The 26838-nt window shown below is 42.9% G+C and overlaps 1 protein-coding gene across 2 annotated transcripts in view; it reads left to right on the plus strand.

Moving 5' to 3' along the window:
• Positions 1 to 1794: 1794 nt before the first annotated feature.
• Positions 1795 to 26838, plus strand: part of LOC126175765 (DNA oxidative demethylase ALKBH2-like) — a 160065-nt gene continuing 135021 nt past the window's right edge. Inside the window, exon 1 of one of the 2 annotated variants that reach the window (XM_049922737.1) lies at positions 1795 to 1922. In XM_049922737.1, the coding sequence (XP_049778694.1) occupies positions 1855 to 1922 (68 nt within the window). In that variant the 5' untranslated portion in view covers positions 1795 to 1854. Of the gene's footprint in view, positions 1923 to 15408; positions 15511 to 26838 lie in introns of those variants that run through there. The other variant, XM_049922746.1, reaches the window with a different exon arrangement.

Genomic DNA, 26838 nt, shown 5'->3' on the forward strand with positions numbered 1-26838 from the left:
AGCAAGGTCATCGTTAGCGGTGTGTCAACTCTTATCAAAACACGATAACAATTAGCCCTTGAATTCTTTCAAATGTACTATTCGAGTTAAGAGAAGCACCCTGTTTTGTATGGTTATCTCTGAATGGTAACTAGAAACACCATGGTCGTCATTCACTACGTTACAACTAGATTCGGCACCTCTGAATCAGATAGCTATGCCAATACTGCTGGGCAGGTAATTTCGTTGTTCTTCGAGGTATTTCATAATTTTCGAACATTCTATGTATTCCCAAATCTACTACAAATCAATGTCAGTGATAGCGGCCTATAATTTAGCAGGTTACGTAATTTTCTTTCTTGTGTATTGGTGTAACTTGTGCAACTTTCCAGTCTTTAGCTGTGGATATTTTGTCGAGCGAGCAGTTGTATATGATTGCTAAAACGGAGCTATCTCATCAGCACACTTTGAAAGAAACCTAACTGGGACAATCTGGACCGGAAGACTTGCCTTTATTGAGTGACTTAAGTTGCTTTGCTACACGGAAGATATCTGCTTCTAAATTACTCATGTCGCTAGCTATTCTTGATTCAGATTCTGGAATATTTACTGAATCTTCTTCGGTGAAAGAATTTAGGAAAACTGCGTTTAGTACTCCGTTTTAGTGGTACAGTCGCCCGTAACATTACCAATGCTACCGTGTAGTGGAGGTACTGTTTCTTGCTGGTGTGTAGTCAGCGAAAACATTTTTTTGGAATGTGAGTTTCTTACAGATCATGGCACCGATATTACTTACTAGAGGAATGTCGTATCTTTCTGAAATATATAACGTGTAAGTGAATATTTTATGTCAATTACTTACTTCAGCAATCTGTATTACGTAAAAATAATTCACTTGCGTGTAGTAAAAGTAGAAGTATCTCTTTCAGCACACAGAACAAAAAAATATTTCTTCACGTTTTGAAGTTTCACATACGGTTATACTGCATGAAATCCGAACAATAGTATGTATCGGTATTCTTATACGTAAACAAATGCATGTTGTCACTTGGATTATGTCTGGTAAGCTACAATTTGGGACATCGTTTACGTTGCTTCTAATGCCGGTGAGCAACCGTAAACTCTGGTGATCTTCCCGCAACATTCTTTTGCCTTTTCATTGTGTGCGACAGTTCATAATGAATATAGCCATTACAGACGGCTTTAATTATTTAACGCATAGCGATACATCAATAAGACTTTCGGAGAACGCAAGAGCAAGCTCAAATATCAAATAGTTCGCAAGCGCAATGAAACGGAAGCCTGTCCGATCGCGGTAATGAATAACTGAAAAGTTCCGTGTCAGATTTTTATGTGCATGTGTCTGCTTTGCCGATAACACAGAACTATGGTATGTATCGGAATGTGTGGCGTGAAATGGATTGTCCACGTGACAGAGAGAAGTCATATGTGGAACATCTATAAGTACGTGAAAAACTTCCTTATCGGTGTATCGCTATCCGCTAATACTCAAGAGCAGTTTGTAATCGCTGTATTCATTTTGAACTGCCCTACATTTTGTTCGAACGAAACGCGAAGAAATTAGTGGCGCCTGATATCTTCCCGTTATTTGTTATTTCGTACTTCCTAGTCTCCTGGCAGAACAGGCAGTCAGGCACTGTACGTGAAAAGTGTTTCCGAGCTCGGGCTGCGCGGTCGTATCGCAGGTAGCTGCAGAAGGGCAGAGCAAGGCGGCGCGGCTATTGTCTGTGTTTCCCCCGGGGGCTCCAGCTGAGTGGGGCAATCTGCGCCGCAGAAGGAACAGGTTTTCCGTGGGACTGCGGTGGGAGGGGAGGGGAGGTTCAGCCGTCTCCCCGCCAGTGGGCAGCACTGCAAATGGCTACACCAGCTGCGTCACACCCGGCGCTTATGCAGGAGGACTGTGAGGCGAGCAAATTGTGCAGGTACAGCTGGACTGTGGCTTTTCTTCTTTATGTTTACTATCGCTTCAGCGACCAGCGTATCACGATCCTCCGTATGGAAGAGATACAGTATATTATACGTTCTGCTGTTAACTGACGTTCTTACTGGTTTTCCACATTGCCGTTAAATTTACGAGATGTGGTATTGTCACAGTGAAATTTATGAATACGGTATAAAAAGAGCTCATGGCTCCTTAAATCGCAGGTGAAGACGTCTCTGCTCCTCAAATTTAGTAAACATATGTGAATTTCCATCGATTACAGTTATGAATAGTATGGTTGTTTACATTTTTACCTTCAAGATCTGCACGTTTTCAGCTGTTCCCGAACTTAATTGTAACCTGACGTTTAAAGGGAATATATTTCTGTATTTACGTTTGAGCGGAGTCAGATTAAAATCTTCATTGATTCTTGTAATTAGTCTACATTGTTTGATGTATGACGTTGTATAGCAGTTCCAAAACATTTTCGTTACACAGCATTTAAGAAACCACTTTGAAAATAACGGGAAGTTTACGACACTTACTCGTTTATTGACAGTCACTGTTCCTAAATTCTTATGAAGCTGCAAAACTTTTGTCAGTGGCTTTGAATATGTGCTGTTTGTTTAGTGTTACTCAGATGTACTGAAAGGTACCAGCCGTAAACTGCGCCTCAAATTAGAAATAAAATAACACGGTCAACCGAGCGAAGTGGGTCAGTGTGAAGATTGACTCGTTCATATTCAAAGGTGGGCTGGTGATCTCAATACACGCAGACTGATTCAGATTTTCTATGGTTTCGCCAGGGCCGGTTGAGACGAATGTTTGGGAGGCTTTTTAATCAAGGTCACGAACGATCCTCTTGCTCTTCTTTGTCCAACTGGGGCTGTAATGGTGACAACGTGGGAAGGGGGGGGGGATGGGTTAAGCTATTCTTTCTGTGGATATTTATGATTATCGTAATGCCAGATAATATACAGTAAAAAGAAAAGAGGCAAACTTGTTTTAAATTAAGTCAGCAGAGCCAACCTCCAGTAATGGCCCCTGCTGTAGAACAGCTTTGTGATCAGAAGCAAAAACAGATTCTTTGAACAGAATAAATTCGAGGGAGAACAGTATTGTCACGTTTATCGTAATGCAATCGAAAATTGTGCTATTCTTTTTTTCATTATCTTGGATTCGTAGTATTTCATCAGATCTTGTTTTTAATACACATCGATAATTCTTACAGGCCTCTGGATTATGTCGGAAGCTATTTGCAAGTTACTGTATTACAAACTGTGAATGTCCTTGAATAGGGCTGTAAAATATTCAGGTGATGCCTTTTACGACAAATGTTTCTGTGTACTCTATCGATTAACGCATTACCTCTTCTCTGTTTGTCGGATCGTAAGTACTCTTTTATCTACTTTGGAAAGTACGTCAGCTCGCACTAATACAGCTTATCCTCAGAAGTTAGCAAGTTTTCATTTTGGGGATCAAGGAAAATTACATCGGCAAAGGATGTGGAGGATCAGTTGAATGGAGCAGGTAGTTTGTCATAAGATGAATATCAACAAAATTAAAATAAAGGTAAGGAGTGTAATGCATCTGATGTCGGAAGAATTAGTTTCGGAAGTGACGCTATTTTTGCCATTTGTGCAACAAAATAAGTGATGATGCCCAAACCCTTAACTAATATCATACGTCTGTGAGGCGGCTGCCGAACTTTCTGGTACACATCCACACTTTTCCTCCGTGTATACGTGAATCAATACGTTATGTTTTGTCAGTGGATGGAACCGGATGTATTACTGCGAAACTTGGGTGAAACAAGGTAGTTGTATATAGGCACATCCTGACAAGCAGTGAAATCGGCAAGGATTCATCTAGTGTGTGAGGGGGAAGGGGGGTTGTTAAAGTAATTGCAGCTAGACTAAGGTGCTACAGTAAGCAATATAGGCAAGAAGGGAAGTTAAAGTGAATGTAGACTGCAGTAACAATATAAAGGAACAGCAGCTTGCTCAGGATAAACGAGCATGGAGAACTGTATCAAAACTGTCTCCGGACTGGTCGATGTAACAGTAATATTGGTTCACGAGTTTTGTAATTTCGAGCGAGTATTAAGGGCAGTCGCAGTTTGGAAGAAGTGTCTCTTTCTCGGCAATGTTCAGTTAATGAGCTTGGTTATTCCGTAAGTTGGGTTAGATATTAGATTACAAGAATGTTCCAGAGTACAGAGAGTTGTTTGTTGGAGTTAATGATTTGGGTCGTTGGTCGTTTGTTTTCCCTTGGGGCGTTAGTGGAACTTTTCTGGACATTACTGTGGTTCGGTGGTTGATGACAGTGCGGAAAATCGAACCAAGAGACGGCAGCGTACAGAGGATTGTATTTGAGAACAGATTCAGTGAGAAAGCCTGCAATTGAGACGAGAGTGAGTCAAACCGCAGCTACGACGCTGATTCGACTAAAGAACGAAATATTATAACTTTTTCATAGAGTGCTCTAGTTAGTCCTGGTGGTGTTCGGATTCGAATTTACGCCAAGTGAAGCTCTGGAAATTGAGAGCGCCCTGCTTTCACAGAGCGATGGCGATAGGGCCTCATAGTTCTGTGATCGTTGAAGCTAATAGTCGGCGTCCAGAGGGACCGGCGGGCTTCCAAAGTGCTCGCAGGGAGCGAGAGATCGTGGTTACCTGCCTTCTCCACGGGCGACTGACCTGGAAGGGGCACACGGAGAGACCATGTCGTTCTCAAGTTAACAGTGAGTCTTTTCGGCGCAGATCTGTATACAGTTCTGCGTAAGAGGAGAGAGTCGATAACTATTATATTATAGGATGCGATGGGCGGAAACGACGACGTAAGTTATATTAAACCAAATAAAATTTTGGTCCAGATAAGACCAAAGTATTTGTTTTGATGTAACTGACTATGCCGTTCTTGTTATTTCCATCCAGAGACGTTTCCCTTTCTCCCTACTAACGAAGAAGTGGAACATCTAGGGAGAAAAATGTCTATCCTTCCAAATCATACTTGCAATTTTCGTTTGTCTCCAAGAGATAAGACCACGTGGAAGATTTTTTGCTGCCTGAACTCCAGGTTTTGTAAATGCTGACATGCTAGAGGGTTATTGTCGACTTGAACCTACTTTCTGCAAGTCAGTGGTAGAAACAATGACCTTCCTACTTTTCAGCATCTGGTTTATAAAATGAAAAATAGACAGAATTACAGACCAATAACGAGAACAGCATTTTTTTGCATTATCATGAAACATATTCTAATACTGTTATAACAATAACCACCATCACATCCTGCTGTAAGTATTATGCAGTACTGTTCTAATGTGTGGGCTATTCAAGCCGGCATGAAGGAAGTAGTTCTGACGCAGATAGCGCTCCATCCAGTTGGTTTGCAGATTTATAGGAAAAATTATGTAGGAATCACTGGATAATAAGCAAAATTCCCTCCACGAAAGTTTACGATTTTAGTCTTACAGATTAAAAAAAAAGCTCCACTGTAAATTTGACGTATGGATAATAAGAGGAATAGGAGACCATACGAAGATGCACAGAAAATAATTGTTCATTCGCCCCATAAGCGAATGACAGGATGGGAAGCGAGTAATCATGGTACGAAATACCTGCCTCTTGTACCGTATCTTGGATTGGTGACCGTCAATATTTGTGAAACCTGACTAAACAGCTATGTAACTGTCACGATACCACTACTTGTTAATCTCCACACACACAGTTTGTGCCATGCCTCTATCTTTTTACAGTTTTGTTGACAACTTGACGTACTTGAACAGTGTTGCAATAATCAAGAGCACAAAGCATCAAGGTAATACTGCCTTTGTCGCTCATTAATTAGAAGGCTTTTCCTGTAATCGGAGTTTCGCCAACGTCAGTTCTTTCCAGAGCTGCTCTGTTCGTCCTCGTCTTTTTCTTTGGTTACAGACCGAGGCCGCTCTTCAAGCAGATCCCTTCTGTTAGCGTACAGTCGTTCCACTCGCGTCATATTCTCGACACTACTTAGTCGATAGACTTCATTTCTAAGGATCCTCGTGTTTAATGCTCAAAATAGGTTCTTAAAGACGTAATCTTGTTTTTTCTCTTAAACTGCAATACTTTTTAATGGTCTCAATCTTGTTAAAAGCACTCCACTCAGATTTTGGCGTATTATCTTTACAAAAAAAATTTTTGCTTTCGAGATGAGCATGGGAGCAGACTGCCCTGCTGCGCCTTCAGTTAACTCGACCTGACACTGTGTTGCCCCACAGTCTTTTTCTTGATGGCACGACCGTGTCGATTCACTGTAAGCAATCGCACTAGTGAGACAGCACTGACAGCCACTACCGCATCTTGCAAAAATGTGAGCTAGAAGAGCTGGCATGTTTTAAAGGAATAGGGCTCGAAAAAGGCTGCTTTAAGCTCTTCCAACACGCATCTTGAGAGTAGTTTTCCATGGTTTCTTCAACATGACTAGGGTTCATTCCTACCCGAACAATGTGCAGAGCCGAAACTCAACAGGAAGCTTCAGACAAAATCACCATCGGCTAATTGTTCTTCCAACAACAGCATGGAAATTTCTTCTTTAGTCCTAGTTCAAATTATTCGCACCATGTTTGATGATTATCTAATTTTTAATTATTTTTTCCATCAGCTTTCTACAGCTTTCTAACTGGTCTGATGTGGCGCACCATGAATTCCTATCCCCGCCTCTTCATCTCGGAGTAGCACTTTCGCTCTGTGCTGAGTTTTTTATGCTAGATGTCGTTTTCCAGTTTCTGTTTTTCCCTACGGTTTTTACTCTCTACAGCTTTCTCAACTACCATGTAGGTTACTACATGATGTCCTGTTATTCTGGTCCTTCCTGCCTTTGTTTTCCACATGTTTCTCTTCTCGCCGATTCTGCTGAGAGCCTCGGCATTTATCACACCATATAATTTTCAGCGTCTTTCTATAGCACCACATCTCAATTGCTTCGATTCTTTCTCTCAGCTTTTCCCACAGTTAATTATTCATTTTTATAGAATGGTGTGCCCGAAATGTAAATTCTCAGAAATTCGTTTCTCAAATTAATGCCTGTGTTTGATTCTGGTAGACTTCTCTTAGCCAGGAATGCCCTCTTTGTCAGTGCTGTTCTGTTTTTTATGTCGTCTTTCGCTCGTCCGTCATAGGTTACTTTTCTTCCATGGTAGCCGAATTCCTTAAGACTAATTCTGATGCTATGTTTATCGCTATTCTAATTTCCGCTGTTTCTCATTTTTTAAGTCTTGCTTCCATTGTCAAGCGCAACGTCAGAACTACCGTTCTGGTACCTACCTCTCCAAAAGCCAAATTGATCGTCATGTAATAGATCCTCCGTTTCTTTTCCGTTCTTCAGGATATGATTCATGTAGGCATCTTGCATGAACTATTACGCTAATTGTTCGAGAATCTCTACACATTCTACAAACGAATTTCAAGTCGTTAGAGTGCCACTTCCCTCAATGATTTTAGAGAATCCGAAGGCCTTCGGCATTATTTGATCGCAGCTTCTCCAACGCTGTGTTAAACTCTAACGAATTATATTACTTAAAATCCTGTCAAAAAGGAAGAGATTGGAGTTTAACGTCCCGTCTAAAACGAGGTCATTAGAGACAGAGCAAAACCACGAGTTAAGGATGGATGGGGAAGAAAATCGACCTTTCCCTTTCAGAGGAACAATCCCGACATTTCGTGAAATCACCGAAGACCTAACAGGATGGCCGCACATAAAAAAAAATCATAGTTTGACAATGTATGCTTAATTATCATAGGTGCTAACCTACGACGGTGGTTGATCTCGTTGCGTTTGCGTGACCAGTAAAGTTCTGGTCCAACAGTTTGCTGGCTACGGTGGTAATGGCTTATTTCTCACAGTTTCGGAGGAAATAGTAGCGTTTCGTTGAAGTTTTTCATAGTTAGATACTCCATGTATCCTTTGGAAGCAAAGGGAGAATTATACCATTCAACCTTTCGGGAATTCGTATAAGATTGCCGGTAACAACTGGTATAGAAATTTTATTAGGTCCTGATAATTAGTTCCGTTTCGTATTTTACTTTATCAGTGCGGGTTGTTATTGATTTGTTCCTCAATACGTCGTAAACTGTATACCTGAATTTTATTACTGATACATATGTGCATGTCGAGAAGTTAAGTCTTCTTAGAGACCCTCTAAACAACACGAGGGAGGGCGACTATAGCTCATAAGGAACACTTTTCCTGCCAACTTCCTCCCTCCTTCCCCCCCCCCCCCCCCCTGCCGCTTAAGCTGTCTGCTTTGATCGACAGAAATCGCGTCGCACATTTCAGGGCATGTTGCGCTCTACTTTCGGAAGTTGTTGTTGTTGTTGTTGTTGTTGTTGTTGTTGTTGTCTTCAGTCCTGAGACTGGTTTGATGCAGCTCTCCATGCTACCCTATCCTGTGCAAGGTTCATCTCCCAGTACTTACTGCAACCTACATCCTACTGAATATGCTTAGTGTATTTATCTCTTGGTCTCCCTCTACGATTTTTACCCTCCACGCTGCCCTCCAGTGCTAAATTTGTGATCCCTCGATGCCTCAGAACATGTCCTACCAACCGGTCCCTTCATCTTGTCAAGTTGTGCCACAAACTCCTCTTCTCCCCAATTCTATTCAATACCTCATTAGTTATGTGATCTACCTATCTAATCTTCAGCATTCTTCTGTAGCACCACATTTCGAAAGCTTCTATTCTCTTCTTGTCCAAACTATTTATCTTCCATCTTTCAATCCATACGTGGCAGTCTACATTTTATATCTTCTCTACTTCGACCATCATCAGTTATTTTGCTCCCCAAATAGCAAAACTCATTTATTAATTTAAGTGTCTCATTTCCTAATCTAATTCCCTCAGCATCACCCGACTTCATTCGACTACATTCCATTATCCTCGTTTTGCTTTTGTTGATGTTCATCTTATATCCTCCTTTCAAGACACTGTCTATTCCGTTCAACTGCTCTTCCAAGTCCTTTGCTTTCTCTGACAGAATTACAATGTCATCGTCGAATCTCAAAGTTTTTATTTCTTCTCCATGGATTTTAATACCTACTCTGAATTTTTCTTTTGTTTCCTTTACTGCTTGCTCAATATACAGATTGAATAACATCGGGGAGAGGCTACAACCCTGTCTCACTCCCTTCCCAACCACTAGCTCCCTCTTATAACTGCCATCTGGTTTCTGTACAAATTGTAAATAGCCTTTCGCTTCCTGTATTTCACCCCTGCCACCTTTAGACTTTGAGAGTATTCCAGTCAACACTGTCAATAGCTTTCTCTCTGTCTACAAATGGTAGGAACGTAGGTTTGCCTTTCCTTAATCTTTCTTCTAAGATAAGTCGTAGGGTCAGTTTGCCTCACGCGTTCCAATATTTCTACGGAATCCAAACTGATCTTCCCCAAGGTCGGCTTTTACCACTTTTTTCCATTCGTCTGTAAAGAATTCGCGTTAGTATTTTGCAGCGGTGGCTTATTAAACTGATAGTTCTGTAATTTTCACAACTGTCAATACCTGCTTTCTTTGGGATTGGAATTATTATATTCTTCTTGAATTCTGAGGGTATTTCACCTGTGTCATACATTTTGCTCACCAGATGGTAGAGGTTTGTCAGGACTGGCTTTCCCAAGGCCGTCAGTAGTTCTAATGGAATGTTGTCTACTCCGGGGCCTTCTTTCGACACAGGTCTATCAGTGCTCTGTCAAACTCTTCAAGCAGTATCGTATCTCCCATTTCATTTTCATCTACATTCTCTTCCATTTCCATAATATTGTCAAGTACATCGCCCTTGTATAGACCCTCTATACACTCCTTCCACCTTTCTGCTTTCCCTTCTTTGCTTAGAACTGGATTTCCACCTGAGCTCTTGATATTTATACAAGTGGTTCTCTTTTCTCCAAAGGTCTCTTTAATTTTCATGTAGGCAGTATCTATCTTGCCCCTAGTGAGATAAGCCTCTACATCCTTACATTTGTCCTCTAGCCATCCCTGCTTAGCCATTTTGCACTTCCCGTCGATCTCATTTTTGAGACATTTGTATTCCTTTTTGCCTGCTTCATTTACTGCATTTTTGTATTTTCTCCCTTCATCAATTAAATTCAGTATTTCTTCTGTTACCCAAGGATTTCTACTAGTCCTTGACTTTTTACCTACTTAATCATCTGCTGCCTTCATTACTTCATCCCTCAAAGCTACCCGTTCTTCTTCTACTGTATTTCTTTCCCCCATTCCTGTCAATTGTTCCTTTATGCTCTCCCTGAAACTCTGTACAACCTCTGATTTAGTCAGTTTATCCAGGTCCCATCTCCTTAAATTCTCATCTTTTTGCAGTTTCTTCAGTTTTAATCTGCAGTTCACAACCAATAGATTGTGGTTAGAGTCCTCGCCCCTGGAAATGTCCTACAATTTAAAACCTGGTTCCTAAATCTGTCTTACCATTATATAATCTGTCTGATACGTTCTAGTATCTCCAGTATTTTTCCATGTATACAACCTTCTTTTATGATTCTTGAACCAAGTGTTAGCTATTATTAAGTTATGCTCTTTACAAAATTCTGCCAGACGGCTTCCTCTTTCATTTCTTGTCCCCAATGCATATTCACCTACTATGTTTCCTTCTCTCCCTTTTCCTACACTCGAATTCCAGTCACCCATGACTATTAAATTTTCGTCTTCCTTCACTACCTGAATAATTTCTCTTATCTCATCATACATTTCATCAATTGTTTCATCATCTGCAGAGCTAGTTGGCATATAAACTTGTACTACTGTAGTAGGCGTGGGCTTCGTGTCTATGTTGGCCACAATAATGCGCTCACTATGCTGTTTGTAGTAGCTTACCCGCACTCCTATTTTTTATTCATTATTAAACCTACTCCTGCATTACCCCTATTTGATTGTGTATTTATAATCCTGTGTTCACCTGACCAAAAGTCTTGTTCCTCCTGCCACCGAACTTCACTAATGCCAACTATATCTAACTTTAACCTATCCATTTCCCTTTTTAAATTTTCTAACCTACCTGCCCGATTAAGGGATCTGACATTCCACGCTCCGATCCGTAGAACGCCCGTTTTCTTTCTCCTGATAACGACGTCCTCTTGAGTAGTCCCCGCCAGGAGATCCGAATGGGGGACTATTTTACCTCCGGAATATTTTACCCAAGAGGACGCCATCATTTAACCATAGAGTAAAGCTGCATGCCCTGGGGAAAAATTACGGCTGTAGTTTCCCCTTGCTTTCAGCCGTTCGCAGTACCAGCACAGCAAGGCCGTTTTGGTTAGTGTTACAAGGCCAGATCAGTCAATCATCCAGACTCTTGACCCTGCAACTACTGAAAAGGCTGCTGCCCCTCTTCAGGAACCACACCTTTGTCTGGCCTCTCAACAGATAGCCCTACGTTGTGGTTGCACCTACGTTACGGCCATCTGTATCGCTGAGGCACGCGAGCCTCCCCACCAACGGCAAGGTCCATGGTTCATGGGGGAGGACTTTCGGAAGTATCGAGTGAAATAATGCCACGGTACTGTGCTTCCGGCAGCAACCGTAGAGTCCAAAAGGGGGGGGGGTAGTTATAGGACTCCAACTGAGGAGAGAGAGAGGCAGCGAGAAAAAATTTTTTCTGCGTTAACGTAAATCATCTTAAATTCGACGACAAATATGTCATGAAATAAAACGTTAGTATTTTAACGTCTACAAATTCGTGATGTATGTTGCTCTATAATATCCCTCTATTTGTACGCAGACAGTGGAGAACTGAGACCGTGTGACTTAGAAGACACACACCTGTCATTTCTTTTCGCAGTCAATGTTGAATTTTGAAGACTGTTTCAAACTGTTCCCATTTCTTTACTTGAGCTTAGTATGTGGCTACAGCAAACAAATGACTAAATATAAGAAAAGCATAAAGAACATTTGCGATTGTAGCAGTGGTTTGTTTTTTATTCCTCGATATTTTACAGCTGTTTCTACACTGCAGTAAGCAATACCCAAATACTAGACACAGTACAAGGGTTGGACAAAAATATGGAAACTCAGCGAGGAATGCATGCTTGAACATAAATGCAGATGCTAGCCAAGCCTGCAGGTTGCGCTGTTGTATTTGACGACGAAAGCGGCCTCATTATGTTGCAAGTGTCAGTCACGGTCAGAAGACTGTTCTATCCAGTTGTGAGTGCATTCGAACGTGGCTGAATTGTTGGGGCTCATATGATGGATGCTTCCGCAATCCAGTCACTTTAAGTGTTTGGTGTTTCAAGAGGCACCGTATCGAAGTCTGTATACTGAATACAGGCGAAAGGGGAAACATGATCCGCTAAATCACAACGCGCACGAAAATGTGTTGGTTGATCGAGAGAGACCCTCATTGAAGAGGAATGCGACGGAAAATAAGAGGACGACAGCAGTAAAAGTCACTGCAGAACTGAATGTTGCACTCGCGAACCCTGTCAGCATCAAAACGAGACGAAGGGAGCTCCAAAGCAGCAAAATTGCAGGGTGAGCTAGAATTCTAAAACCACTTATCAGTGGCGCAAATGCCCGTAGCAGGAAAACGTGGTGCAGAAGCCAAGGACTATATATCAGTTGAAGAAAGTCGCTTGGTCGGATGATTTTTGTTCCACACTGTTTTTAACTTCTGTTGAGTTTACGTCCCAAGAGTGAAACATGGTGGGGTTCAGTGATGATTTTGGCAGCCATATCGTGGTATTCCTTGGGCCCCACGGTTACTCTGCAAGGTCGCATTACTGCCAAGCATTAAGTGACCATGTTGGCTGATCAGGTTCATCCCATGGTATAATGTTCGTTCCCCAGTGGTGATGCTGATATACGAGACGTCCAGGACTGGTTTTGTGAACACGAGGGCGAATTGTGGCAGCTCCGCTGACCACAATAACAATAGTCTCCAGATCCCAACATTAATGACCCTTTGTGATCTACTTTTGAGAGAAGTGTGCGTGATGGCTTTGCATCACCATCATCGCTATTTGAACTTGCTACTATTTTGGAGGGAGAATGACATAAGATTCCCATGAAAACCAAACAGGACGGACCTGTATTTATCCATTACAAGACGACTGGAAGCTGTTTTGAGTCAGTCAACTGTTTTATTACACTGTATTAGTATAGTATGTTGTGACTTTTGGTGTTTCCATATTTTCGTCAACCCTTTGCATACAAAGTGTCAGAAACAGTCTGTAAGTCTTGTAAGGGTGTTGAGGGGTAGGCTGGTGCTGAGAATTTGTGAAACAAATATTAGATACGTTTTGCCGTTTCCAAGTCAATTGACACTGAATTTACCTAGTCATACTGTTACGCACGCAAATTCAAGCGCCCGTCAGAGACGGCGTTGACAAACGTGTTTATTTGGTTTTCTAAAATCGAACAAAAGAGCGGTGCAAAAATTGGATGTGGGACCGTGGTAAGGGTCGAATTCGAGCCAAAGCATGAACAGTCTCGTGCGCTATCATTTATGCTATTAAAATAACTGACACTAATTGTATCTGTCAGACCGTTTGAATTCACGCGAGCAACAGACTGATTGGCTAACTTCAATGCTAATTAACTCGTAAATGGCGCAACGTGCCGATTATCTCTCAGCACAACCAATGTACCCTGCGATATCCTTACAGTTTTTTATACTGTTTCTGCCCACCCTGTATACATCAGTGATTTTTATTATACAGGGTGTTTCGCAATTCATGTTTCACACTTCTAAAAGTTGTAGAGGGGACTTAGTAGATCAAATTTTACATAGAAACCCATGTCCGGAAACGTCATCCAACGATCTTATAGTGTGTCAAAGTTATAGGCGCCGGTGCATATAAAAGTATTTATATTCACGGTGATTCCATGATGATATTACAGACTTCCAAGGATGATGGAGAAGGATAAATCCATCAGTCTGAGGTAAGAGTCCCTATATCGGAAGCGAACGAATCGAAAGGTGTAAGAGAGAACCGGTCTCATACCTCTGACAGTGGAATACATGTACAGGTACTGTTGTTGCTATGAATGTAGGACATGCAACTTTCAGAGGTGGCAGTATGAACGAAAAAATGTATAAATGCCTAGTAAACATGGTCTGTAAAATGCATGGCTCACAAGCTATTAGCTCTTGTTGATATCACCTACTGAAAAAGTGCTCACAGCTCTTAAGGCTCCATTATAGAGCCCATGTTTACTAGATATTTTTTCTTCTTTTGGTCCATGCTACCACTACTGAAAGCTGTATACCCTACAATCTAAGCAACAACAGTATCAGTACAGGTTCACAGACATCACCGTACGAGTGTTCTTGTCTGTTCCGACTCTTAGTGCACTGCAAGCGCTTCACCAAATGTATCCGGTAGACCCGCTGATTCAGCTCATCCATGACTGCTTAGAGCGGCTCCAGCGCCGTGGCAAGGAGGTGATCTCTTGCTGGGTACCTAGCCACTTTGGGATACAGGGTAACGACATAGCTGATAAAGCTGCCAAGGAAGCATGTTGGGATGGTGCTGTCCATCAATGTCCCCTCCAATTGCAAGCCATTATTTCATTTTCTGACAGATGCATCACGCGTCAGTGGGAGACTGAATGGTTGCAGGTGTCGGACAACAAACTGCGGTCACTCAAACCGACTACAAAAGCTTGGCGGACTTCGTGTCAGCCTCGCCGCTGAAAGACGGTTTTGCTTACCAGACTGCGCATCGGGCACAGCCCTTTCACACACAGCTTCCTCCTCCGGGAGGAGGATCCACGTCCCTGTGAAGTTTGTGGCGTGCCGCTTTCAGTTCAGCACACTGTGGCTACGTGTGTACTGTATACTGATAATAGGGCAGTCCTTGGTCTCGCTGGAGAGCTGCCCACCGTCCTCGCAGATTCCGATACCAGTGTTAAGAGTGGTGAAATTTTGTGAACTATCAGGCCTCATCCCTAAATTGGTGGGGAAGGGCAGCAGACTTCAGTACGTTATAAACTGCTCTGCATGTGGGTTGGCTCTGAGCACTATGAGACTTAACTTCTGAGGTCATCAGTCCCGTAGAACTTAGAACTACTTAAACCTAGCTAACCTAAAGACATCACACACATCCATGCCCGAGGCAGGATTCGAACCTGCGAGCGTAGCGGTCGCGCGGTTCCAGACCGTAGCGCCTGCATGTGGGGACAGCCTTAGTCCCCACCCATGAGAATTCATGTTGATTTTTTCGTCAGGGCGCTGATGACCGTGATGACGAGCGCCCCCTCAACCCAACTCATCATCATCATCATCATCATCATCATCATGACTGCCATGTACTCTGCTGTCAGAGGTATCGGAACGGTTTTGGCTTGCAACTTTCGACTAGTTTGTTTCCGATACAGGGACCCTTACCTCAAATTGATGCATTTATCCATCTTCATAGAAAGTTTGTAATATCATGGAATCACGATTTATATACTTACATTTACAGGCACCGGCGCCTTTAACTTTGGCACCCTGCAGCATCGTTGGATGACGTTTCCGGACTTGGGTTCGTATGTGAAACTTGATCTAGTTCGTCCCCTCTGCAACCTCTAGATGAATTGTGAAATAACCTATACATCGAGGTAGGTGCACCTTTTGACATAAATCATGATCATGTCATAGTGCTCGTACTGTTCGCTACTATGTTCGCCCGGGGCCAGTTTTTGCTAGCAGTGGCAGAAGTTTCTGCTCAGCCTAATGTTGATGAGTCCGTGTTTCCATAACAGTCCTAAAACGGTAGTGGTCTGTGCGTACTAAGCTGTTTTCAAGGGCGAGTAATTTTCCCTTAACAACCATTCTATTCCGGCATCTGATGGAAATAAACTTCTGAAGGTTGTGTAAGGAGGCAGCAACTTCTAGAAATTTTCTATCAGCAGGAACAGGAACTGGCCAGTGAAAATGCCTAATTTTGCTGTGGAGACTGATTGGCTGAAAGGGATAAATACTAAATTTCGAGGAACGATTAGATGCTCGCAAAACTGGGAGTGGTAGGAGGTAAGTAATGGACCTTGTGGATAGAGTAGGAAAAGTGTTTCCTTCTGAATGCGATGTTGTGATCTTTCATGATCAACAAATTTGCTTTTCAAACACGCAAAGACTACTAGAATCACACTTCCGTTCCGGTGCTCAGTGGTGGGAATCTGTTTCTCGGTGTTATTGGCGAACGTGGTTTTTATTCAAAGGGTACGTGCAGCTGCGTAGGAAGAGACGTCATAGTAGAGCGTGGAGGCAAGCAGCTTGCGCAGCGATGGTGTCTAGTGAATGAATGAGATGGTGAATGGTACCTGTTTCAGTAAACTTTCATAAAATCATTATTTATAACTATTAACTTGGCTTCATGTAGTTCAGCAGGTTGCTCTTCCGCTACTTGCTTAGTATACGGTCATACCTGGGCGAAAGACTGCGTAGGAAACCAACATTATTGATTTTATTTCCTTTTTATTTCATGTCAGCATCCTATATCACCCCTTATTCATAATCCTAACCATGGATAGCTCTGTGATGTATGAATGTATGTGTGGATGATTGAAAATGCATGTGCGGTTGTGACTGGGCAGGCAGGCTAGTGCGGAAACAGTGAAAATTTCCACCGAAACTTTGTTCAAATTTTGCACAGTGAACTGGTTGGAGGCTTGAGCAACGGGCACTGGCGCTTTTAGCATCCAACCGACTGGACGAAGTGTCTGGTGCCGCGTGTCTTTCGTGACGATTGGGATGTTGCACCAGACCGCAGCTTCTGGAAAATTTTAGAAACTTTCTTAGTCGAGTTCTGGCAATATTTTAAGTCGTTCTGCTTTTGAGCGCACTTAGGATGAAACATTTTGGTTGGGATTCCGGTTAGTCGTTGCGTCTCATAATATAAGTTATCCCTGCAGTAATTAAATTCAGTTATCAAGGGATTTACGTAGCTAAATTTTGCAAGTTTCACAGATTTCAAATTCATTTTTGGAGGGACGGCTAGATTTTACTATCCACCCAGGTTAGGATTTTTCCATCGTGCGCTACATAATTTCCTAGTCAGAATGAATCGTCACGAGACAGGTTTGACGGCAAGGGCTCTCAATTCGTACGAATTACTAGGATTTTCTTTGATATGGTGAACTTATCTTCTAGTGGCTTTCTTTCCAACGTGTAGCGAGTGGTTGAGCTTCATTGCTTTCTTAAGAGCGCTGTGTCGCATCCTTTGCTGAGAGAATTGTCACCAGAGTTTGTTAAAAACCCATCACCAGAAAGGAACTCCTTGATAAGACATCCTCATTCTTATAATACAATTCGTTAGTCGTCTCCCCCACGAGCATTCCACAACGCCCTTCCACCTCCTGCGGTTATTGACAATAGCTGTCCTACTTGAGAAACGTCTTTCTAAACAATTAATGAAATTCATTCCCAGATCAGTCGTGCTGAATTCGCTTAGATTCCATGTCGCACTAGAGAGAAATCATACGCCCAAATTCCATCAAATTCTCTTAATGACTTCAGACTCAGTGGAACTTAAAAACAGAGTGGTATTTCCTGCTCATGATAAGAAGCACAGTGTCTTCGTAAAGTCTACGATGTATGGCGAAATATTTATCCCGTGTTTTACCAGAATCGAAATGCAGAATGAGACGGTAATCAGACGATAGAAAGCATCAGTGCGTAAAGTAAATATTATAGAAAGGAGAAGCAAATTCTACTTGTTTCCATGGAAGCTTGAGTGTGGTGTTCATATGTGACTGTTTCCCTATTAACTTTGTACTGTGTTTATGTTTTGTTGTTGAGGAGGTTATCGGCGGAGCCATCTGGAGGCAGTGTGTGAACCGCCAGCACTGTACGTGGTCCAGGCCAGTGGTCGGATCTCAGAATCTACCTGACAGTTGTTACACAGCTACATGGCTTTGAATTACTGACTTGTGCAATAATCAGAAGTTTACCCTTGTTTCGCGGATCAAACCGAGGCTGGCGATCCCATTATTTACAATAATGTCACAAGTGTAGCAGAATGGAGAAACAATCTGGATCCTCAGAAAAACGTTTCCGAGTGAATCAGCTGAGCGTAATTGGTCTCGTCCGCAGCACACTGCTGAAAGAACCTGCCCTTTAGCGGTGGCCACGAGGAGGACTTAACAAGACACGACGGACTCTCCGAGGGGGAACAAAAGGAACATTTCAAGCTGCTTCTGAAGATTACAGCGCAAGAGAAAACTTTTAATCTGTTCTCTAAAATAAACGTTGCTGCTGGACAAGCATGGTTTCTGTACTAGAAAATGGTTTGTTTAAGCTGATTTATTTTAGACTTCGGTAACGAAGACTGTTCGCCCGCAACTCTGATTCCTGTAAAAATGACACTTTACGCCCTAATATTGGTTAGCTTTTCCTGCTGCTGCTGCTGTTGTTGTTGTTGTTTTTGAGGATTCGAGCTAATCGGCTTAAAGTATCCTTACGAAAACACTATGTATTTTAGCTCGCTGTCGCTACAGGAACTACGTACTCTATTGCAGTAACTGATAAAATGCTTCCTTTTTTCCCTGTTTTGAAAGGTTAGCGTTGGAGCTTATGTTCCATCGTAACAATTATCATATATATATTATTTCTCAAGTCAGCACCCTTTTTATCAGCACATACTAATCATGCAGGGATGAATGAGGCATCATAAGAAAGGTTTTTCAACCGGCTGCTGTCATGGCATGCCGATTTTGCGCTAAAAATATTCGTGAAAAATTTTAACGTGAAAGAGTCTTTAACTATCATAGGTAAAGAGGCATCATGCATACACAGGTTCATACCTGTATTTTACGAAGCTGACGTATTAATCGCGAACGGGAGGCTCTCTTTTCATATTATCCTTTTACAAATACCATTTTATTTGTTCTAAAGTATATACTAAGTGGATAATTTATATACAGTTTTCTCACAGATAATACCAGTGACCAATGCAGAAGTCCACTATATTTGCCAGTTGTACAAGTTGACGTTTCTAAACGAATGTAAGTTCCGAAACGACAGACATATTTGTCATTGTCACCAACTGTCATTATCTCATCAGTTTCACTAACTCCAAATACTGTCATTATTTAAAATTGTAAATGTGCGTAAGTTTCGGAAGGGGCACCTGATACATAAAGTAAAAGTAATTTCAGGCGTGTCCAAGGGAGGTGTTGTGGGAATCTTGGTGTTTGCTGTATTTTCGTGATGAAGCAGACAATACACTTTGGTGACAAAACTCATGGGATAGCAATATGCACATATACAGGTGGCGATAGTGCCGCATACACAAGGTATAAAAATGCAGTGCATTGGCGGAGCTGTCAATTGTATTCAGGTCACCCATGCGAACATGTTTCGGACGTGATTATAACCGCACGACGGAAATTAAGTCTCTGCGAGAAATAACCATAGAAATCAATGTAGGGTACGGATGACGAACGTATTCGGTAGGTGAAATTTGGCGTTATGGTCTAAGGCAGCAGAAGATCGACGTGAAAGTCTTTGCTAACAGTAAGACATCACTTGCAGCGCCTCTCCTGGGCTCGTGGCCACATCGGTTGGACACTAGACGACTGAAAAATCGTGGCCTGGTGAGACAGATCGCGATTTCAGTTACTAAGAGCTGATGGTAGGGTTCAGGTATGGCGCAGACCCCACGAAGCCACGGACCCAGGTTGTCAACAAGGCACTGTGCAAACTACTGGTGTCTCCATAGTGGTGTGGGCCATGTTTACACGGAATGGACAGGGTCCCCTGGTCCAAATGAACCGATCGTTGACTGAAAATGGTTATGTTCGGCTACTTGCACATCATTTGAAGCCGTTCATGGACTTAAAGTTCCCAAACAACTATGTAATTTTTATGGATGACAATGTACCATGCCACCGGGCTACAATTATTAGCAGCTGATTTAAAGTATATTTTGGACCATTCTCACGAATAATTGAGCCACCCTGATCGCCCCATATGAATCCCATCAAACATTTACGGGACAAAATCGAGAGGTCGGTCAGTTCACAAAATCTAGCACACGCAACACTTTCGAAATTATGGACGGTTATAGTGGCAACATGGCTCAATATTTCTTCAGGGACTTCCAAATATTTGAGTGAATGTCACATCAAGTTGCTGCACTACGTCGGGCAAGAGACGTCCGACACGATATTGGGAGGTATCCCGTGACTTCTGTCACCTCACTGTATAATAGTGCTGCTCAGGAAGCTGTGGGAATCGAAAGTGACTCGGGGTTGAGTCAGCGTAAATCTCTCTATAAACACATTTATTAGCAATTAAACTCAACAAAAGAGTGGATGAATAAGGTCAAACATAACTAAAATGCCAGTACTCAATGCACAAGTATCCAAAATTTAATATGTAGTACAACAGAACAAACAGTAAAATACTTGGCCCTGCAGAATATCTTCAGCTTTACAATAAGAAGCTGGGCACATAACAATATACCTACAATCCAACACACAATAAATAATTATGAACATTGCAAGAGAATGACAAATAAAATAATCGAATACTAACACGACACAATATCCACAAAATACCACAGCAGAAGCCGATACACCGAAACGCAAAACTAACGCTAATACCGTATAATGAATTATAAAAACAAACTGCAGCATCCATGTACATGTAGAGATAGATAAGAGCTCACTTCTTTTATAAAATCAGCGGGTACATGTACACTGTGAGATCAACAATATCCGGACACCATCAAAAACATACGTTTCTGATGCTAGGTGCGTTATGCTGTCAGGTACTCCACATTAGCGACCTCGGTAGTCATTAGACATCATGAGAGAGCAGAATGGGGCGCTACGCGGAACTCTAAGACATCGAATGTGGTCAGGTGATTGGGTGTCACTTGTCATACGTCTGTACGCAAGATTTCCGCGCAGGAATTCCAAACTGCATCAGGATCGACTGCAAATGACAGTTAGGCGGCCGGCCGGCCCGGGTGGCCGAGCGGTTCTAGGCGCTACAGTCTGGAACCGCGCGACCGCTACGTCGCATCTTCGAATCCTGCCTCGGGCATGGATGTGTGTTATGTCCTTAGGTTAGTTAGGCTTACATAGTTCTAAGTTCTAGGGACTGATGACCTTAGAAGTTAAGTCCCATAGTGCTCAGAGGCATTTGCACCATTTTTGAGTTAGGCGGGAGGTGAGAACTTGGATTTCATGGTCGAGCGGCTGCTCATAAGCCATACATCACGCCGGTAAGTGCCAAACGACACCTCGCTTGGTGTAAGAAGCGTAACATTGGACGATTGAACAGTGGAAAAAAGTAATGTGGAGTGACGAATCACGGTACACAATGTGGCAATCCGATGGCAGGGTGTGGGTGTGGCGAATGTCCGGTGAACGTCATCTGTCAGCGTGTGAAGTGCCAACAGCAAAATTCGGAGGAGATGGTGTTACGGTGTGGTTGTTTTTTTTTTTTCATGGAGGGGGCTTGCACCCCTTGTTGTTTGGCGTGGCACTATCACAACAAAGACCTACAATGATGATTGAAGCACCTTCTTGTTTGCCACTGTTGAAGAGCAATTTGGGGATGGCGATCGCATCTTTCAACACGATCGAGCACCTGTTCATAATGCACGACCTGTGGCGGAGTGGTTACACGACAGTATCATCGCTGTAATGGACTGCCCTGCACAGTGTCCTGACCTGAATCCTGCAAAACATGTTTGGGATGTTTTGGAACGCCGACTTCGTGCCAGGTCTCACCGACCGACATCGATACCTCTCCTCAGTGCAGTACTCCTCAAGAATGGGCTGCCATTCCCCAAGAAACCTTCCAGCACCGGATTGAACGTATGCCTGCGAGAATGGAAGCTGTCATCAAGGCTAAGGATGGGCCAACACCATACTGAATTTCAGCATTACCAATGGAGGGCGCCACGAATTTGTAAGTCATTTTCAGTCAGTTGTCCGGATACTTTTGATTACATAGTATATATATATACAGGAAATGTAACAAGAATAGTATACAGTAAATGACTTACCACACATCAAACGACTCAAAATTTAAAAAGAAAATTACTAAAAGACAACGGAACAAGCTTCCTCTGTAGTCTCACTTACAACAATGCGATGTATATTAGAACTAGTCTGATCACTTCTCGTCACTCGACGGAGCTACTCTGGGCAAAAAATATGCGGTGGCCACTTTTCCCGTCCACTCACTTTATCACACCTTCCGCTCCCGATCTTACTATTAATTGCTAGCATACGTACATAAATTACTACCTCATATTAATTAATAACAGTAACTTCAATATGAGACATGGCCCCAGATGTTTACTAAATGTGTTGAATGTTGTTTTTCTTCTACTCTTTGCGTTGTTACGCAACAGCCTTGATTTGACTTCATATTATCCGCTACAAACATATAGTGATGTACCACATTTGAAGATCACTGTCTCTATATAGCTGCATTCACGAGAGCATGGTACTTCCGTTTGACATTTGTGTCACAGCATATACCTAATGCGAGTTGCGCACGCTCGTGGGTTGTCAGCATTGGAAGACAAAGAATAAAATATTCCCCCTCTCTCTTCTACTAACACCGCAGTGGCCGGGCTACTCACCACTCTGAACTTGAGGTAAGCGACAAACTTAATTCGAAGCTGTATTCACCTGCATCAATTAAAATTAAGCACGTCTTAAAACCTTACTGTCTCTTAAAGTATATTTAGTTGTTGTTGAACAAGGAAAGTATAGTCGTAAGAAGCTGTTAATGTCAGTTGACGTTTTTGGATTCTGCTGTTAATTTGGAGAAGCGTGTTATTATAAAATGCGGCTGAGAACCACGAGCCGCTCGAATACTTGATATGGGCCGTACCTGACGATCACTGATCTATAGTGAATGATGGAGGGTACTTCTGGTAGCGCTATGTGAACACCCTTCGGATTTTCTCGTTGCTGTCAAGCATAAGCAGTATGCAGGAGGAAGTAATATGCTGTCCATCTCTTCCTGCCACGTACTGTCGGAATTTCAGTAGTAAATCTCGGCGTATGAATAACGCCTCTCTTGTAGCTTGTGCCACTGGAGGTTCTTCAGTATCTTCGTAAGGCTCTCGCGCCGGCTACATAATCCTGTGTCGAAACGCGCCGCTCTTCGGCAGATCTAATTTATTTCTACTACTAATCCAACCTTGTACTGGTCCCAGACTGATAAGGATTCCTCAAGAGTCAGTCGAACAAGAGTTTTGTAAGCCACTTCTCTTATGGATGAATTACATTTCCTGAAGATTCTTCCTATAAATCTTAGTCTTGCATCTGCTTCTTCCTACAATTAGTTTTATGCCAATATTGCTCTTTAGGTCGTTCAGAATGGCTACTTCTAGCTAGTTTACGATAGTTACTGATTTCAACAGTTTATCACCGGTAGTGTAATTGTACGGTTGTGAATTTCTTCTGCTATGTATACGCACTATATTACATTTATTTACGTTCAGGGTCAACTGGCAGTGCCTGCACCATTAATCAATCTTCAGCAAGTATTCTTGTAATTCGCTACAGTCTTGTGACGGTTCTACCTTATTACACAATCATAATCTGCAGGCTGCCTCATATAACTCCCGACGCTATCCCCTGGATCATATAAGAAAACAGTAACGGTTCTATTACACTTCCGTAGAGTACTACTGAAGTTATCTTTACATCTGTCGATTTTATTGTATTAAGAGCGACATGCTGAGTTCTATGTGCATGGAAATCTTGAATCCAGTCACAAACATTCGGTAAGCGCGTCACACTTTGGGACAGTGTCAAATGCTTCCTGCAACAAGGCACCAGAGTGCCGATGTCTGTCGCGCTCTGGATTTCGTGGAGGAACAGAGCCGAGTAGAGTTTCGCAAGATCTCTCTTTTTGCGGAATCCATGTAGACTTGACACAGAAGATTTTAGTTCTCCAAAAACGTCCTAAGATGTGTTCGTAAAACATGTTCCATAAATTTGCAACAGACTGATGTCAGCGATAAAAGGGTATAATTATGTGTATCTGTCCTAGGACCCTTCTTAAAGACGGGAATGACCGCCACGTTTTTCTAGACGCTAGGTATCCTTCGTTGCTCCAGTGACCTGCAATAAATGTTGCTGGAAAGGGAGCAGATTCTTTCACATAATCTCTGTAGAATCTTACAGGTATCTCATCAGGTCGTGATGCCTTTCCACTAAAAAGCTATCGTAGTTGTTTTTCTTTGCCGCGATAGTTATCTCAATATCTGCCATTTCGAGGTTCGGGCGAATATTGAAAGGAGAGACTGTATTACAATCTTCCGTTATGAAACAGTTTAAGAAGACCGAAATCAGTATATCGGCCTTCTGTCGATTAGTCTCACATGGTCGTTCCAATTTTAAATTATCACCTGTTAATCCAACTTCGTAACACAAGACAACAGCGGTTGTGCGTGACATCGATTCGACAAGTCCTTGGTAGATTTGCGGAGGTATGTTGGGCCAGATATCGTCAACGCACATAACTCCAATAAAGTACGGGCCGGTGGTGTCTGGGCGCGGAGCTGGTGCAGGATAGCGTCCCAAATGTACTCCTTGAGGTTCAGATCATGTTAGTTTTATGATCAAGACATCAACGTGATATCACTGTCATGCTCTTCGAGCCATTGTAACACAGTTCCGCCTATGTAACACGGTCAGTATCCTACTGGAAGACGCCGTCCTCATCGGATACTACATCAGGCATGAAGAGAAGCAGGTGGTCCACAATAATGTTCATCTAACCCACAGCTCTCATGGTACTTTCGATTGCTATGACAAGTCCCGTGGAAGTTCAAGCTAATGCCTCCCACAGCATAATACTGGTTGAGTCAAAAAGGACTTTACAACTTTGGAATGATATAAAAATTTTCTGAGATAAATTACAGAATCGGTAAATAGATCGTTTTGTAGCAAGAAACCTCTAGTTTGATTCACGTAATGCACCAGTATCCCACTCCGCCACCATGAGCGCCAATGTACTGCACAGTTAAAATGGCTACTTTCACTGGTGCAGAGTATGCTCGCTGTGTGCAAGCAGGCCTGCAAGTTACTCTTTACACAAGAACTGGACATGATAAATCCCCAGTTTGCCCACGTGTTGATGACTATGTATCTGGATATGCTGGAAAACTTTAATTCCTCAGATCGATTAAGATGATCGAGATGGGGTGGTTTATTACTAGCAAGACGGTGCACCGCCTCAGTTTCTCACGGGAGTTCGAGGTTTCCTAGATAATTGTTTCCTATGTCGATGGATTGGCCATGAAGGTCCAATTGCAGGGCCACCACGCTCTCCAGACTCGACACCACTGGATTTCTTTCTCAGGGGTTTCATTAAAGACCGTGTGTATGTTCCACCCCTATCAAATAATTTAGCTGATCTGAAAAATTGAATCTACGCTACTGTTGTGCAAGTTTAGACCGATTTGCTGCAGTGAGTGTGGCGATAAACGGTGGGATGTTTGCCACATCACAAATGGTAGTCACATCGAACCAAAACGACTCTTGACACTTGAGGCAGATTGCTACAAAAGACATATCTACCGATTCTGTAAGTTACCTCAATAAATTTGTGAATCATTCCAAAGATGTAAAGTCCTGTTTTGACTCACTCTGTACTGTCTCTGCTGGTCTGTCTCTGTGACAGTGCATCTTTCAAGTCCACCCAGGGGACTCGCGGCTTTTTCGTGCGCCCTTGCGTGCTGCACACAGGGCTCCGAGCTATTGCAGACCATTCTTCCTTCCCAGGCTGCATTTCCTTCACCATATCCCTCCCTCACCATCCTTGCTCCTTCCCCACTGCCCCCTCCTTCCCCTCTCTTAGTGTTCTTATTTATATTGATCAGGGTATCCACCTGGGTCCTTGTATCCCATGCAATTTTGTTCCTCCTGCTTGATCTCTTTCATCCTTTTTGGTTTCGCGAGTGATGAGAGAGGCAGCCAAGAGTTGCATTAACTTCCCAAGATGGTAACTCAGACTAGTGCCCCCCATGGGCTCAGCATTCATTTGCTGGGTACGGGCTTGGCGACCCCGGGGTTCCTGAGCTGGGGACTGGTAAGCGCCACCAGTCCCCTGTCACCGTAAACTCTGAGCATACTTCAGCGACCACCGTGCGGCGCGGCGGTGGAACGTTGTGTGTCTCAGGGAATGGGGATCTTGGCTTGACCGCCCGGATCGCGAGGATGGAATAAACCTCTCTAAACAACCCCTCAATCTCAAGGTGTGCTGCGCGCTGATGAGATGCATGGCTGTTGAGGTGGAACAGTCGATAGCGGGCAACCTCTGGGGAACCTGCCGCACCTCAGTTGTATAAGGCTTACCTAGGCACGCGGGGCTCTGTCTAGGTGGACTTCTAGTTCCCTAGCTGCTCGTGGGACCACGATGGATCCTTCGAAATCCTCTTTTCTTCCTCCCAGCGGAAAGGGTGGGCCACTGGAAGGTTCTAACACCCAGTCTCTTAAGAGGGCCCGTGCAGTCAGTCCCCCTGACTCCGGCGCTTCTTTAAAAAGTCCAGTCTTAGGTAACAGAATGCATTCTGGTAATCCGAATGTGTTTCTCATTGTGAAACGGAAGGAGGGTAGTTTTGAGAAGGTTTCGCCCTTCTATATACAAAAGGGATTGGAGGGAATCTGTGGCTCCTTAAAATCGGTGAAGCGCTTACGTAATGGGACCTTGCTAGTGGAAACTTCCACTTCCCAGCAAGCAACTAACCTCCAATCTGCTAAATGCCTTGGAGAGTATGCCATAGACACTGAACTGCACAGCACCTTGAACTACAGCAAAGGTGTTGTGACATGCCGAGATCTAGCTGATATTCCCAAGGAAGAACTGCAACGTGAGTGGGCTCCAGAAGGTATCGTTGATGTCCAACACATCATGAAGAGGGTTGATGGCACTCTTGTCAAATCCGACTCCTTTATTCTGACCTT

The sequence above is a fragment of the Schistocerca cancellata genome, chromosome 1, assembly GCF_023864275.1.
Source record: "Schistocerca cancellata isolate TAMUIC-IGC-003103 chromosome 1, iqSchCanc2.1, whole genome shotgun sequence".
NCBI classification, from domain to species: Eukaryota; Metazoa; Arthropoda; class Insecta; order Orthoptera; family Acrididae; genus Schistocerca; species Schistocerca cancellata.